The sequence below is a fragment of the Hippocampus guttulatus genome, chromosome 9, assembly GCF_054856545.1.
Source record: "Hippocampus guttulatus isolate MCC_2025c chromosome 9, RoL_Hgut_1.0, whole genome shotgun sequence".
Classification (NCBI taxonomy): domain Eukaryota; kingdom Metazoa; phylum Chordata; class Actinopteri; order Syngnathiformes; family Syngnathidae; genus Hippocampus; species Hippocampus guttulatus.
Genome location: NC_141269.1, coordinates 10,268,677 through 10,285,505, shown reverse-complemented (window position 1 = coordinate 10,285,505; position 16,829 = coordinate 10,268,677). Strand labels below are relative to the sequence as shown.

At 41.8% G+C, this 16,829-nt stretch overlaps 2 protein-coding genes and 1 long non-coding RNA gene across 4 annotated transcripts; 1 reads left to right on the top strand and 2 right to left on the bottom strand.

The window, feature by feature from the left end:
* Nucleotides 1-1,239: 1,239 nt before the first annotated feature.
* rhoh (ras homolog family member H) lies at nt 1,240-3,030 on the bottom strand. Its single transcript, XM_086121098.1, has one exon. It carries the CDS (start codon nt 3,028-3,030, stop codon nt 2,461-2,463), a length of 570 nt encoding a protein of 189 aa, XP_085977224.1. The 3' UTR covers nt 1,240-2,460.
* A 2,562-nt stretch (nt 3,031-5,592) lies between these two features.
* On the bottom strand, nt 5,593-16,809 carry n4bp2 (NEDD4 binding protein 2). 2 transcript variants are annotated; one of them, XM_086120345.1, is made up of 16 exons: nt 16,317-16,809; nt 14,521-15,568; nt 13,588-13,712; nt 13,380-13,468; nt 13,194-13,270; nt 12,951-13,091; nt 9,726-12,163; nt 9,541-9,626; nt 9,375-9,420; nt 8,279-8,445; nt 8,081-8,205; nt 7,824-7,950; nt 7,155-7,334; nt 6,584-6,752; nt 6,303-6,426; nt 5,593-6,221 (listed from the first exon to the last, which is right to left on the bottom strand). In XM_086120345.1, the coding sequence occupies exons 1-16, from the start codon at nt 16,549-16,551 to the stop codon at nt 6,176-6,178; spliced, it is 5,223 nt and encodes a 1,740-aa protein (XP_085976471.1). In that variant the 5' UTR covers nt 16,552-16,809; the 3' UTR covers nt 5,593-6,175. The 2 variants fall into 2 exon arrangements, with proteins under 2 accessions (XP_085976471.1, XP_085976473.1); XM_086120347.1 differs by having other exon boundaries at nt 14,581-15,568.
* Nucleotides 6,655-10,337, top strand: LOC147200263 (uncharacterized). The gene is made up of 3 exons (XR_015101853.1): nt 6,655-6,742; nt 6,859-6,921; nt 10,254-10,337. It is a non-coding gene; the product is annotated as an uncharacterized LOC147200263 (long non-coding RNA).
* Nucleotides 16,810-16,829: the final 20 nt, after the last annotated feature.

Below are 16,829 nucleotides of genomic sequence, written 5' to 3'. Positions count from 1 at the left end.
TTTGGCCATTTCTCTCCTGCAGAGTTGTTCTTGTGCGCAGCACACAGATGGCCATTTATTTGGATCCCATTCCATTTTCTGTATTCAGACAGTGTTTACATTTTTATCTCGGTGTATTGTAATTGCATGTGCAGCATGGCTGGATAAATCTAATTGGTGTTCTCTTTCCGTTTTCGTTTGCATACAGAAGGCTGATGGCACAGCTTGGTTGTGAAATGTTGCCATGGTTACACATGTGCTTTTACTTCATTTTTAGCATACTGTAGAGTGGCAATTCACTTCGATTTCGCTCATCACACTCCCTGTGTGAGCGTTTGCTTTTTTTTCGTGTGTGTGTGTGTGTGGTGTGTGTGTGTACTTGTTAGACAGGGGGATAAGGTTTTGCGGTGACAGTGCATGCGAGCAAAATGGCAGTAAAAAGAAGAGATCACAGCAGACCCAGGTGAATTTTTCTACGTTTGAAAAACTTCAAGGCCCATTCCAATGTATACTGCTTTACAATTAACTTCAAAATAAACACCTCAATCCAGTAAACTTGCTTCATAAAAATAATAATGGTCACATTTGGCACATTTTGGATTTTATGATTGTTGTAGTTTGCACGGCATCAAACGTACAGGTGTTTCTCACAGTTTGGTTACCTAATTTAGTGACGTGAGTGCGGCAGAATATTCAGTGTGATGGTCAACATTGTGTCATTATTCTTTACGGGGTGGTAGATACACTTGCTTATAATGATCAACGCATAACATTTTTGTGTTTCAATGATATACAGTGCCACTACATTTCTATCGGCAATCACAATAATAAACATATTGTATCTCCCTGACGGTGTGAAAAGAAGGCATTATTTTACGACAGATTATTCAGCTCTTCAATTTGCTCTTATTCGATTCTGATGGTGTACTTGGTGAAAGGTCTGCTGTATCAAAAATGTAAACCTAGATAAGGTAATGTATTTGCACAAACTTGTACGCATGTGGTGGGATGTGGTTACGGTATATTCTGGAATATCCTTTAAAAGAAGTGTGGCGTCATCCTCATCCGCTGTTCACAAAATGCAAATATGGAAGGATTTGCACTACCAGTGCTAATCGAACTTATTTGCACTTTTCAATCTCCAGTGGTGTTTGGGAAAGCGGTGTTGTCTTACAATCGGTGTGTTAAACTGCAATTTAAACGCAAAGCACACGGCATGACAGCAATGACAAAGCTTAAAAATCAAGCACATCCAGTAAATATATTTGTTCTTCATCTCTTTATTATGCCACACTGCATGTTGAGGGTTCCCAGTAACAGTTGACAAAACGGCTTCAACTCAGATTGATGGTCAAATTAACAGTGACTGACCCGAGACCCTATCTACAGTTTATATTCCCTGGCGACAGAACATAGCGAATCATACAAATCGTGAAAATGAATATTCACTTGTCGAAGTACACGGCTCCATTGGCCTAATTCGAACTAGCCAATATACAGCCACCGATTTGAACATTCCACTGCAGCAAATAAAATGTCATTTGAAATCAACATAAACCATTGGTATGAGATTTATTTTGTCTCAAAATATAACGAGAATATAACATTGCAACAATTCAAAAGTAATGAATCCACTCACACCGTAATGTTCCCCTATGTAGCTTGGAAGCATTGTGTGTGTTATGTGGATTTTCTGTTGGATGTAAAAATAAAAAAATAAAAAAGTCAGGAAGTCTCAGAAGCAAACGGCACAATAAAATGAATTATAAATGACAAGGAATCTTGTTGGGGTCCATTTGAATTAAGTCTTTAAGGGGCAACATTCAAATTAAATGTTGTGACATATTTGTTAAAGTAAAACAATAGGATGAAAATGAACAGGAACATTTATATTTTTGGCAGAGTCAATAAAAAAGTTGCATTACTATGTTTGTCTTTCATTAAATAAATATGACGAATATGACTTTCAAAGGTAAGCGAATTAAATTGAATGGATCATTCTGAAGGCATCCGTCCGCTCATTCTCTCAGCCGCTTATTTTGTTCAGTGTCACGGGGAGCTGGAGACTCGCGAAATTTGAAGTAGAATTCATCCTGGACTGTTGCTGGTCAATCACAGGGCACGTACGCTGCTTTTCCATTGATGCGGGCAAACATTCACACCATCACTGAGTGGGAAAACGAACCCATGCTGCCTGCACCGAAGGCAGACGGATGCACCACTCCACCAAGTCGGCAGACAGTTTAGCCTTATGATATATTCAAATACGCGCGCAATACTCTGATGACTCCAATCGCCAAAAAGAACATTTAAAAAAACCTTTGAACACTAAAATGTGATTTTCGGATGTACTGATACAAATTTTCAGAGTAACAAAACTAAAATGTCAGAGTATGATCTCAGTAATTGTCTGCGGTTGAAGTTTTGAAATTCCTGGTCACTCAAAGAGCGCCCTGCGAGTGGTTAATTCATGACACAATGTCAAAAGACTTTGCACTGGTTCATGCTGAACATGCGTCGTCTGGCCTGCTTCCTGTTGTGGCTCACGGCGGTGCGCACGGCGCACTCGAAAACATGTTGGACCCCTCGCTTGGTCAAGGACGAACACTCCAGGTAGCCTTTGGCGTGCACATTCCGAGCCACGCGCCTCCCCTCTGCCGCAGAGATGCAGCCGCCCCGATGCGCACTCGACTCCCGCAGGTCCGTCTGGGTGCCCACCACCAACACCGGCGCCGTGGGCAAGTTCTCCCGAACCTCTGCCATCCACTTACTGTGTACATTAGCCAGAGAGTTGCGGTTGGCCACAGAGTAGCACACGAGCACGACGTCGGCCTGCTGGTAGGATCGGGGTCGGATCTGTCTGAAGTTGTCCTGGCCCGATGTGTCCCACAGGCCCAGACTGATCAAAACACCATCCATGTAGACCTCCGCCCCGGTGTTGTCGAACACCGTGGGCCTGTAGATGTCGGGAAAGGTTCCTGAAGTGAAGTTGACCAGGAGGGCCGTTTTTCCCACCGCGCAGTCCCCAACCAAGACACACTTGACAGACATTTCTACGGCTGATCATCTGAACAGTTCGTTTCAGTTCCGGAGAAGCACGCCAGCCTCGAGTTGGTTAAAGGCACTGCAAGCTGTTCTTTGTAAGTTTATATAATTCCATCATTTTAAAATGTAATGCCCGATTGCTTATTGTCCTCTAACAGGCTTTCTCGATGTCCCTTTTGTCTTTGTGTTGTGGACCTTGTTGGTTGTGCCTGTGGAATGTCAACAGATGAAGAAGGCCAGATGACAGGCGTTCTGAGGAAGACATGAAAAACCGATGTGAGCAACAGGCTACGTACCTGTCGCTCAAAGTCGACGGTAACACATTCAGAGCTTTGCCCTACCGTGTCGCAAACACTGAGTGCCACCATTAGTCCTTTACCCAAGCGTATTAGAATACCGTATGACCCTAATACAGGAAAATAGAATAAAGTCATGATCAAATGGTAGAGTTTTACATGTTCTAAAAATAAAAGTAAATACAATAAATGCTGTTCTATTACAATTTACAAGACCTACACCTTGACATTACAAGCATGAAAGTGTATATACAGTATATGCTTGAAGGCAGGGACGACTTCTCTCCAGGATTTCTTTTTTCCTCTCCCGGATCGAAACGGGGGCTTGACCAATACATAGTGGGGCTGATAAAATAAGTTTAAAATATATTTTATTATATCCAATAAAAAGCGGGGTTACTCATATTATTGATGGTGCTATATTCTGCCCGCCTTTAGCCCGGCGTAGCGCCATCGTGGCTTTAAGGTGAGGACTGTTAAGCAGGCTGTCAGGAAGCACTTCTGTGTAATTTTAAGATGAAATCACCTTTGTTGTGAACTTCATTGTATGATAATGCGTCTGTTTTTCTCACTATATTATGATTTATGATCATTGGTTCACTCATTTTTTTCTGTTCTTATTTTTAATGTCTTCATTGAGCTTTCAGAGCTCACCAAGCCGAAGATAACATGAATACATGTCAGAAGAAATTAACTTTAAACATATAGCGTAAGTAGTTTCTTTGCCAAACTGAACTTTCCAGTGTATTTGGGCCTTTTCTGACAGGAGTATTGAAAACCAACTTGCTTCAGAGTTTCATGATTTAAGTATCTCATTTTACATTACTAAAGAAAATTCAAATAAATACGTACCATTCTTCTGTCTTTTCAAAGTCTTGCCATTTTGAGCTGAATGTCTCCCATAAAGGCCTTGAAAGGTTTGCCGTTTCTTCTACCCATTTATTTACTTACTTCCGACCTCCCCACCCAGCAACAAATAAGAAGACTACGCTTAAAAAGTGTAAACATATAAAGGTGCTGTATATATTTTACCACTTGTCAGGTAACAAAGAGAAAAGCTGCTGAAAAAAGAAGACAAGAACTGACAAGTACAGCACATCCGCTTGTCAGTGAGAGGAGGGTCACACGTCCCTCCCCCACAGCTGTGGCATTTTACAATACGTTCATATTTTGGCAACTCACTGACAGTAGTTTTTCTCAAACTTTCAGGGGGAATGCAACTGCAAACTCCTGTGTACTTTTTCCAAATTTGCAGTCAGTTATGACATTTGCTGGTTTCCTTGTTCTTTTTGAATCTGTTCATGAGGATTAGTAAAGATGCGGAATCGTCCCGACCGTGAGCCATCAGCCATAATATATCAATTCCTGCATTATGCATCTAACATGAGAGATGTGCTTTGAATTGCTTGTCTGGTTGGAGAGTAACTTGCGTATTGTTACCAAACACCGGCTCATGACAGACATAAATAATTCCATCCATCCATTTTCTGAAACGCTTTATCCTCACAAGGATCGCGGGGGGTGTTTGGAGCCTATCCCAGCCGTCTTCGGGCAGTAGGCGGGAGATACCCTGAACCGGTTGTAATATAAGAGATTGTAATAATTAGATTTTAAAATCCAACTCGGTGTTTGTGTGTTGCTCCACACTACTGACAACTTAAACGCTGCTCTGGGTGGTCACAGCGTGGGACAGGCACACTTTGCCTCCCCAATTCACCAGGTTAAGAGGAAGATAGGCCCTGCCAAGCGTGACATGAGCAGCTGCATACCCATATGGGTCATGTGATCAATAACGATGAAGACATACCCCACGGAATTCCATTTTGAAAATCAATTCAATTTACTGCTCCGATTATTTAAACTGTCGGTAGTTGTAATTCAAAAGAAAATATCTGCTTGAAAACAAAAAGTTCTCAAATAATATTTGCCATACTTTTAAGGCCAAAGTGTTTGGCTGTTATGTGTCCCAAATGAAAATGTTTTGATTTACTGTATACCTATTTTCTGAAGATGCTAATTACATACTCTGATATAGGATGTTCCCACTGTGTGTGTGTGTGTGTGTAAATATGAAAATTCATTCTGATTTTGCACTTTCCTGATGCATTAACCTCAATTACTCAAAAAGCATAGGTATCGATATTGGTGATATTGGCCTGGTATCCCATCACACCAAATCTTGCGGTACTGTGTCTGATCAGCAGGGGCTACTGTTGCCCCTGCACAGACTTTGCTGTTTTTTGCCAACAAAATCTGAACTGAAACTGTAAAATTCAAAATTGTATAAAGATTTTATTAGGTGATACAACAATTAATATAATTTTGATATGGAAAAATATATAATTATTTTGAACAATTTTACAATACATTGCAGAATAAGCATTATTTTTCAAGCGTTGGTATTTTTCCACTTTAATGACAAAAAGCACTGGTAAAGCACTTCCAAAATATATCATGCAAATTGAGCATATGATGATACAATCTAAAAATACAAACAACCGTGAACCAGAACGTTTTTGTGATTCACTCATTCTTTTATGATTAGCGTTGACTTTAAATATCTTAAAAGATATGGAGAAAACTGTAAAAGTGGCACACTATAAAATATTTTCAAATGGATACATTCTTGGTTAGCAGGTGTATAAAAATAATCATTTCTGCAGTGAAATAGACAGAAGAATTACTCATTTGGATGTACAATACCTTCAGTTTGACAAATATTCATGACTTTTGGGCTGTCAGGAGAGTAAGTAACAAGGAGAAAGAGGTAGAGTGACTATACTGATCTGTGTGAGCATATTAGTTAGTGTTGTTCCTTGGAGAGGCTTTCGCATGCATGCTCTCCTGCTTCTTTTTTACTTCAAAGAGACCACCAGGAGACCCGGCTTTGGTTCTGTGAACCTGCGGGATAAGGAATATGAGTAAAGGAGCGAGACTATGAGAAAAGTGTGTGTGTGTGTGTGTGTGTGTGTGTGTGTGTACCTGTAATTTGTGTTGTTGAGGTAGTTTATAACGGCAGGGCGAATGCGGGCCACGCCCCCCTGGCTGTGGTTACCTCTTCCTGTGATGACAGAAAGCTGCGGTCGACACAGACCTTGTTCACAGTCTGCACCCAAGCAGTTAAAAGAATACATTAGAAAAGAAGCAACAAGCACAATTACACAGATAATGGAATTATTCTTTCATTCAACCTCTTCACTGCTCTCAATTTATACCACGCTATTCTTCCCTTCTACGATACGTTCTGATTCGAATCCATGTACCTGCTGTTTTGTCATGTAGGATGCGGCGCAGATGTTCCAGGGCCTCGTCCACGTGCCACCCATGGAGGTCCAGGATGTTCTTCGGTAGAAGTGAGGAGTTGACCCTCTCAAAGATCTGAACGGCTGCGCGGTGGTTGGCCTCACGCATCCGCTGCCCGTGTAAGTGTCCCTATTGGAAACGGTGACACAAATGACAGAACTCAGAGCATCACGTACTGTATTTTCTGCATAAATTATTAGACTTGCAATCAAGGATGGGCTTTTAACCCACATAGGAAACGGGGGTGTGCAGCGACCTTTGGAGGGACAAGTGATCGTGTCAAAAGACCTTCAGCATGGTGAGTGCACCAATCAGGACATCATATTCTTATGCTCCTGTGCGAATTACTTCATTGTGTGCCATTTGTAACCTCATAACATTGTACTGTTTGTCAGTACCATCATAAAGAGAGGACCCCCTGTAATTATCAAACAATTTCACACACCAAGTAGAATTCTTAATTATTTATTATACCCATACCACAGAACAGTGGAAGAACAGACAGTGTAACTTTTAGAAGATGATGATTACCTGCTGTGCATAAAATGAAGCCACCCCTTTATGTCCTTGCTTGTAAGCTGCTGCAGCTTTGGAAAAACTCTCAATCTGCCGACTTCTTTGCAGACTGGCTTCTGCCCTGAAGTCCTGGTACTCAGGATCCTCAATGTCCTGATACTTATGGGAGTCGGCTACATCAGAGTCGGGAAGTTTCTGATGCAAAAAGGGGGAAATTAAGAGTGTAAGAAAAAAAATGTGAGGACAGAGAAAAGCTGCTTTTAAAATACCAGACCGGTTCAATAAAAAAATCGTGTTACGCACAAAGCAGACGTTTTTGAAACCCAGTCGTTATGTGGTCAACACAGCCATTCTATGCTTCTAACTTTGTGGCAACAGTTTGGGGTCAGCCCTATTCTGTTCCAGCATGATCACATTCCTGCTTAAAGTAGATGAGTTGGGTGTAAAACGATTTCGGGAGTAACTTCAACAGCGATTGGGAACCAGGCCTTCTCACGTGTCAGGAATTGGTAACCTCCAACCTCAATGTTCTTCTGGATTAAATGACACAAATTCCCCACAGACACACTCGAACATCTTGTAGAAAGTCTCCCATTCTATAATCGGTGTATATGGCAACCAGTTGACCCAATACTTTTGTTCATATGGAGGATCTCTTTGGCTGGATTTGTAAACAACAGCTACCTTTTCTCTCTCTTTGCTGGGAGTTCTGTGGTGGTCAGAGTGAGGCAATTCTGGAGCGACGACGGTCTTGACAGGGCCCTGGTCTAGTAAAGAGTTCAGAAAGAGCTCCGTCTGGCTGAGGCAGTAGCTGCAGAGAATAAACATGTAAACTAATCAGTCATTTCAAAGAACTTCATTGTTGGTTGACAGTGCATTCATCAAATTATTGTGAGTGCCAAAGAAAATGGATATAACTCAAAGCAAGGTTTGAGTCTTACTTATGATCCCTGAATATATCGTGGAGAAAATGTCGGTCAATGGAGGGGAAACGGGAGTAGAGCTGATCCTCTTTTAGAATGGAGGCCCCATCACGTCTGCTTAGGTCTGCTCGATTTTGTCTTGACTGAAATTAATGGGGCAAGAGGGATGTCATAAAGGGAGCTCAATTAGAAGTGTGAAATTAGACGGTGGATTACCTTCTTCATGTTCTCCTGCATGGCCAGCTCCTCTTTTATAATGTCCCGTAGAGAGACACATGGCTGGGACATATTCCAGTGGTCCATCACTGGCATCCCTCCATCTTTGCCACTCGGAAAATGTGATGTTGGTTTGCACATCTGAGTTTCATTCCATGGAACTGGACCTAAATGAAGTGGTTAATGTGCAAAAATCGTCCTTATCAGTTAAAATATAAAGTATGATCACCATGGCTTTGATAATGATTATTTTAAAGCAGGTACAACTTCCATATAGCATTACAGTAAATACACTGGTTCTTTAGTTCTTTTCTTTTATCTACAAAGGCACAGCTTGGATTTCAAGTCAATAAATAGGAACCCTTCGCTGTATATTCTTGCTGACTTGCATGTTTTAATGAGCATTAGCTTATTTGACAAGTGTATTGCTAATTTGAAATCAACCATGCAAGATATCCTATTATGGTGGAAAAGTAAACAATTTTGCTCAATATTGTTTGTGGTAGGACCGTTCCACTCACTTTATGTATGCCTGGTTCATTGAAGACTTTAAATTTCCCCTTGCTTAAAGCCACTTTTCGATTACACCAGTTCCACCGTGAAACAGCCTGTCTCCGCCCTGTGCGGTTGCTTTTCCATTCGAATTTTTCGTGGCCGTGCAGTTAACATGGAACCGCTTTTAAGAACCTCCTCCAAAGACGCACGCTAGGTTGTAGGGCCGTGACATCACTGTTATCTGATTTGCTGACAGATGATGTTTCTTAATCGTTGCGGCCCTCTTTTTTTTTGCATTGTTGTTATTATAACTTGAATTGCATGCTGCGTTGCTGGCCAGATCACCCTTGAAAAGTAAATCTTGGTCTAAGTGGGTTGTATTTTCTGGTTAAATAAGGTTTTAATTGCTTGACTGAGGTGGTCCAATATACATTTGAGAGTGCGGCCTGGACATATTTTGCATTATGAAGTCACGCAGATGCAACTTGTGTACCATGGGATTTTATTTTATTTTTTTTGTATTGTTTTCCCCTGTTTCAACTGTGCTGAGCGACTGATCGGGAGATCTGTTTATTTTGTCCATTGGTGTGTTTTAACTTACCGTCCAGAAGCAATTGGCTGGAAAGAGTTGCTTGTCTCTGCCGTTCCTATGAAACAACAGGTTTAACTTGAATAGATCCGCTCAGAATGAGACAAAATAGAAGAGACATTTTCTAGTTGGACAGCTACTGCTTCCATTGTTTAGTTTGCGAGGGTTTGCTCTTCACCTGGATAGTTTCTCTCCACTTCTGGTGGAGCAGTTTAGCCAGGTTCATATCCATCTGCAGAGCATAGTCTTCAGAAGAGCATGTACCTAAACATTGTGGGCACATGCTTATCATCAATCAGTGTGAATTTTGATTGACTAATCCAAGTCACTGATTCACATAAAATCTGTAACTTGTATTGTTACCTGGCTCGACTCCCACAGGTCCAAACAGTTCAATTAGTTGCAATGCCAGCTCAGTGGGCAGTTTCAGCTCCACAGTGTCAATGTTCAGGACTTTGCAACCTTGATTTCCCATGGATCTCCTATCATCCTTCTTCTGCCTTTCATCTCTTTCCAAATCATCCAGTTCAGCTTGCAGAAGCCGGTGGACCTCTTCCAGACTGGCAATCTCATCTGGAGTCGCAAAACTTAGCTCCTCGCTTAATGCTTTGTGTTCAATGACATCATGTGTTTCCAAAGTAGGCAGGCTAGGAGTAGTTGTTACTGTGTATGAATGTGTATCCAGCTGATTTTTGGTTTGGGCTGGAGAAGCTGTGACAACAAATCCTGACGACTCTGTATCAGAGGCCTCCCCGATTTTGCTCACAACCTCATGTGCATACGGTTGAAGCACATCGGCACCGGCTGTCGAACCTGCATAAGGAAGTTGATCCCCCAACTTGGTCACCAATGATGTTCCTAATAGTGTTGTGCTCTGTTCAACTTTAACAGTGTCCTCCTCGTGCATGTGCTCTAAAACCTCCTCGTCTCTGAAGAGCCTTTCTCCAGAATCCAGTAGCAGGTTGGTTGTCCATTCTAAATCTTGGTGGCATTTGTCATATAAGTCTTCCAACGTATCGAAACTAACAAGCTTAAAATGTCGACTGAGGATAGTCAGGCTCTCAAGACGGCTATGAGCTGCCACAAATTCTTTGTCCTCCACCTGTGTGCTTTTCTCATGCACCATGCGGTATGGTACTGTATTTTGAGTGGATGGGTGAACTGCAGCAGCAGCACAAACTGCAGATGCAACCTCTGGCACAAATTGTGAGGAGACACCACATAGGATTGTAATGTCACTGCAGTTGCTGCTGGCAGCGACAACGGAATCTGCTCGTCCGTCTTGACGATTAAGACGCCAAAGGAGGGAAAAGTCCTGAGGTTCAGTTTGGGTGGGGCGATCTCTATCCGAAGAGAGAGGCGAGTCAGTTTGCACAAGGTCATCTTTGTTGAGCTTGGTGCATAAGTCTAGTTTAGGACTGAGTCTGGTCTCACAGTCAGGATGTGTGGTGATAGCACTCTGACCAATGTCAACCATTTGTGATGTGGCATTGGGACATTCAAGTGTATTGAGAGAAGGAACCAGACAGTTCTGAGTGAAGGTGAGGGCAAGCTTGCACTGCTTCCCTGATCTGCGACTCTGACGCTGCTTTCGCTCTTGAGTGCATCCACTGAGAACACAACTCTCCAGTTCCAAAGGGTCAGCGGCATCACTAGACCGTCTGCTTTTAGGCTTCACTGTCACTTCATTGTCTGTCTGCTCTTTGCAATTTTTTGTGTCTATCTTGGTATTGCCGGCAAACACAAACTCGATATCAAACACTGTGCCACAGCTTTCTTTCGGCCCTATGGATTCAGATGCGGCAACAGCCGACCAGGTATCTGCAGCAGCGTCAGACTGTGTTTCACAACCAATGTCTAAAACTGTGGTTCCACTCGTTTGATTTTCAGTTTTTAAAATCTCACCATTGCCCTGATAAGATTCTGCAGCTTTCCAGTCTAAGATACAGTCTGGTAAGTCAACTCTGCCACTCTTCTCCGTGTTCATATTCTGTCCCTTCTCTTCACTCTCAGAGCAACAGCTAAGGGATTCTTCAAGATTGTCATCTGTCTCCAAATTATGCCGTAGGCAAACAGAAAGAGGTGATGAACAAGAAGAACCAGACTGGCAAGTAACTACACCAGTTTGAATGAGATCAAGAAGTTTCTGGAACTCAGTCACATTGCCTTTGTCATTGCTGACTTCTTTAGACATCCCTCTGTCTTCACGGCTTTGATTTCTCCTTGCTTGTCGCTGATCGAGGGGCCCTTCAGACGGCCAGTCACCTACAAAATGCAAAATATTGGACATCTCTCCCTCTACCCTACTTCTCACTGATGCCTCTTTATTCATCTGCTCTTTTTCCATGGACAAGTCATCTGACTGGTCAATATCTTTCACCAGATCTGTAGAATCAATCTTCCTCATCGGTCTTTCTCTTGGCAACCTTTGTTTGATAGACTCAGAGAAGGCCACCGGGAGTTCATTACTATGTTGGTCTTCATTCATCACAGATTCCACAATACAATCAGGTATCCCCTGTTCTCCATTAGGCTGATTTAGGGAATCCAGCTCAGAATCCAAAGCCCCCAACTCCAGGTTAACATCCTTGTCTGAATGTTCTGACACTCTTCCAATTGGCTGGAAATCAAATGAATCTGTTGAAGTGTGGTTATCTTCCAACTTGTGCACCTCACTGGGATGATCAATAGATGACACATCAGGAAGAGAGGAAAAGAGTTGAGACTGGGAATTCTTACGCCGGTCCATCAGTCCAGGTTCACTGACAAGATCAGGACATTTTGCTTCAGGAGTCACACACCTGAGGGACAGAAGAAAGTCGGATGTCAACAGTGACAATGAAAGGCAAACTGTAATTAAAGTAATACAAAAGTAATTAATTTCATTACTCAGTTATTGAAAAATTAACGCTGTTTCACTTTAAAAGGCCGCTGCAAAATGCTGATTTATCTGTGGTTTTATTGTTCTTGTTTTGGTTGTAAAGTGTCCTTGAGTGTTTTGAAAGGCACTTATAAATGAAATTTTTATTATTATTATTATTATTTTTGTGGGCGAATGAAAACCCGCCTTTGTTTGAAAATGAATGTACGTAGTATATTTTGTACAAAGAGGCCCAGCAATGAGGATATCACTAGAATCTGGCCAAAGCCGATTTTTTTTTAAGAGTTATTGTGCTGAAACTGGCTTGCTTTATTTGATGATGCAATGTTAATGGTTGGACAAACATGACATTTTTGGGGTCTCCTGAAATGTGACGATTTTAGAGCTTCAAGGATTCCAGCCGATGCCAGCCATGTGCAATAAACCCATCAAGCCAGTCAAATAGCAGATGTCTCATATCTCATGATACAAAGCACTAATGCAACAATATGCACAGCTATGGCTGGGTGATGTGACTGAAAAGTATATCACGATATAAGTATTTCATATTGGTGAACATCAATATATATTGATTTTTTTTTCTTTCTTGTATTTAAAATATATGTACAGCTGCAAGGAAATGTCAATATATTTGATGTTGAAACAAATATGTAATCTGTTAGATACTACAGAAAAGGCTGATCCTGTTGTTTGTGATTAACACTTACTGTATATTTCTGTTCTCCAAGTGAAGGCGCTGTTTCGACTCGGGTAATAATGCACCCATAATGGACTTGACAGTTACAAAGCGCTCGTAGCCATTCAGCATGCGGCGAATCGTTTCCACAGACACACTATGTTTGCTGCGTCTGTGAAAAAACACCCCATAAAAACTAAGATTTGTATGGGATTTCTGTCTTGACGAGTGACAATGAAATGTTTGATTATTCTAATCCCGAGATCTTCCTCACCTTTCTAGCTCTCTGGGCTTGTTTTTCCACCAAGTGTCCGTCTCACGAAACAACACTTTGTAATTATGTTTCAATGCCTAACAAGTAGAAATAATAGTTTTTCAGGAGCACCACAAAAATAGTAACATTGCTAAAAACAAGCAGAAGTGGGCATTTTACTCAAGGTATTGAAAGCAGGTGACTGACCTGGGCCACATAGGGCTTCATCTCCCAGCCCTGCATGTTTGTATTATCAATGATGACAGGGTTAGCGCCTCTCTCAAAAGCTTCTTTGGCTATTAGGTGAAGGTGAGATGACAGATGAAGTACCTGAAGCATCTGTTCTTTCAGTGGTTACAGTTATAACTGCTCCATCTTATTTAATTACAACTACCTACTGTACAGCTGTGTTTACCTCGCTTGTGGTTCCACTCATGAGCTTCCCCCAGAGTAGCAGGATCAAAATGATAGTGCCCTTGAACAGTGAAGTAGTCGTCAGTGCTTAGTGCAACTCCACCTGGATTATGTTCCACAAGAGCTCTGCAGAGATGAAATGAATAGGTTGTATGGACAACCGCTTATCAGCATGATCTGAGATCAAATCTATTAGGCCACCAACACCATCTACCAGTCTCGGAGACTATGCAGCAGCATGAAGTGCTTTAGTACAATCTCCTTCAGACGTGTTACCATTTTGAACACAAATAAGGAACTTCAAAGTGAATTCACCTTGAAGTCATTGGTCATGTCTGCCAGATCAGAATTTAATCATGTTTTCTTCTGTTTAGTGATGTAATAACTAATTTTTGTAAAAGACAAAGAATATAGTCATGTGAGTATTGTTATATTATGTCTATGAGTTGCTCCACCAGTTGTGATAAAAATATATACTGTATTGCTTAAAGGGTTATAACACTGCAAAACCGATGTTATTCGTTAGCTATTTGATGGTGTTTGCATTGTTTGTTAGCATTAGGCAAAATAGTCTTAACTGAATAGACAACATGTAATTCTGTTTTATATTTCGGGGGGGGGTGTACACTTCAACTGGGAGTTCCAATAAACATTTTCAAAACTTTTTTAAAGAATTGTTCTCTATCTGCCAAACTGCTGCTTGTGAGGTGCAGACCATGACTGCAACCATAGAGCATTTGAATCTCAAATCTCGCAAGTCAAGAAAAGAAATCTGCCTCACTTTTATTGTCAAAATCTCATAAATTGGGATATTTGTATCCCAAAACTCCATTGGAGTTGGATTGTAATCTTAATTTGAGTATTAAATATACCAATTTGATTCGAGAGTTTCTAAACTGTTGTGCTCAGTATGAAAGCAATGTAAAAATCATACTTTTCCAACTGCCAATGCTGTAACTTTTGGACAGTGTTGGTGATATTGTTCATGTCGTACCGAGCCAAAGTGGATTTTCCAGATCCTGGTGGGCCACGTAGCAGAACTAGCACCTTCCCTTCCAAACGAAGCCTGCTTGACCGAGCAGGTGCAATCCCACCTGGATTATGTGCAGCTGCTTCCGTAGCCCAGGATTTGGGAATCGTAGCAGAATGTCTTAGAGGTGCTTGACTGAACTGGCCTGTCCAGGGTGAGGCATGTCCAATTGGAGGGTGTGAAGGTGCAATAGGAGTGATAAAACATGGTCCTTTGTTTCCATGTAAACGCGGAGAGAAAGCGGGTGAATGAAGGTTCCACAATGGTGTGGTCACCTGAGAATCTAGTCCTCCATGTCTATTTTCAAAGGGCACGGGGCCAGCCTGTTGTAAAAACATTTCAGATGACTCATCCTTTTTATACAAATGAAAGGCAGAGGGACGCCCTGAAGCAACAAGATCCAACTGAGGTTTTGGCTTGTCTGCAGACTCTTCTGCCACGAGATGTGTGAAATCCACAACCGATTTCAGACCGTCACCGCTGCCATGCTCCCGAGTGTTGAGCCCATCAAATGGAGAGGGACCTCCAGAATGCACCAAGCCTCCTTCAAGACATGGCTGCCGATCAGAGCCCCGCCCACACTGAGCCTTCTGGTTGAACTGAAGCAGCTCAGAGAAGACCTGCTCTGGAAACTGTGGTGCAGATAACGAAGAAAGTGTCATGTCTGCAGACGAACACTGGCTATTAATCTGAACTTCCTGTTGCGCAGTCAGGTTTTGTAGTTCCTGATCAACTTGAAGGTCCAACTCTTCCGTCAGCAGACTGGTAGATGATGGCAAGGTGAGTTGCTCTGATGCTTCCAAAGATCCAGGGTCTCGTACAGGTTGAGAAACATGACGAGGACTAAGCAGGGCTGCAGCAGTGCTCTCAAAGCCAGACACTGGTGATCCAACAGGGGCTGCAAGTTCAGCAGCAATTGACAGTTCCAACAGGGAATCCATGGCATTTTCGACTGCAACAAGACATTAATTTATTTGAATGTGATTATTACAATGTTATCACATAAATTACCATTAAACGTTTGATATAGGGAATGGCATGAAAATATTAAAAAAATAATCGGAATTGTGTAAAAATAATTGCTTATCATTTGCAAGTGATGTAAAATGGAGAGCATAAGCAGAGAAGTTCTTGATTTAGACTCAACAGGAGTTGGGGGCATTCAGAAATTACCAATCAAATTGAAAATGTCATAAATTGACTAAATAATCAACGTTCATTTATTATCTTAGTCGGCACCCTAATTGATATACTGTACATTCATGTTGATGAGCTAACAGGAGAAACCCTGAGGAACCACCAACTGTTGGGACACAAACAATTTGGGGGGAATCAAACGAATAAGAGCTTTACGTAGGAAACTATAAAAGGTTGCACCAAACAAATGCTTCTGAGGTTTGAGGGTTCTGCAATGATGACTCGGTCTTGTCATGACAACATTTGTAACAGCTTAAAGTGCAGAAAACAGGGTAACCCTTTCACCAAAACCAATTTGACGGTTGTCCAAATGGTTGATTTAATATATTTAGAGTCTCAAATTTATAACCAAAATTAATAAATACCAGGAGTAAAATAGATCGCTACTCTTAATAGCGTTTGTTTTCGTTTGGGTTTCAAGAGGCATCGCTGTTCGCTGTGCTATTTAAATGAACGGTAGTTCCATGCACTTTCAATGAACTCCCAGCAATTACGCGTTTTACCTTTAAAGTCAACCTCAGACAGCACCATGTGTATAACTTCAGGGTCCAAGCGGGAAAATATATCTCGCATGTTTTGGGTAATTTTCTGCCTGTCGGAGCTTCCTTTGCTGGATGAAAAGTTGGACGCCGATGCGACATCGTAACCATGAAGTGGTCCGAGACCGAGGTCTCCCCCGGGAGGGACCTCGCCGGGGACTCTGGTCGGGCTCTGTTCGTTTTTCTTTCTCCGAGGCATAATAGCAAGTTTGAGGTAAATCCTTCACTTGGTCACGGTAGCAAAGCTACGCGAAGCTAACTGCGAAGCTGGCGACAAACACTGATTTTGAGCAAACATTCGTTGCAGTAAAAACGCGGTTCCAGAACAGGCATCATTGTTATTCCGTTTCATAAGCGTCAATAAAGTTGAACTCGCCAATGTTACAACGTTTACACAAAAACCAACCAAGAATTGAGAACTACAAAAGCAGTGTACACTAAGGTCGTTAATGGCCGATCGCGGAAATCCTTACACTG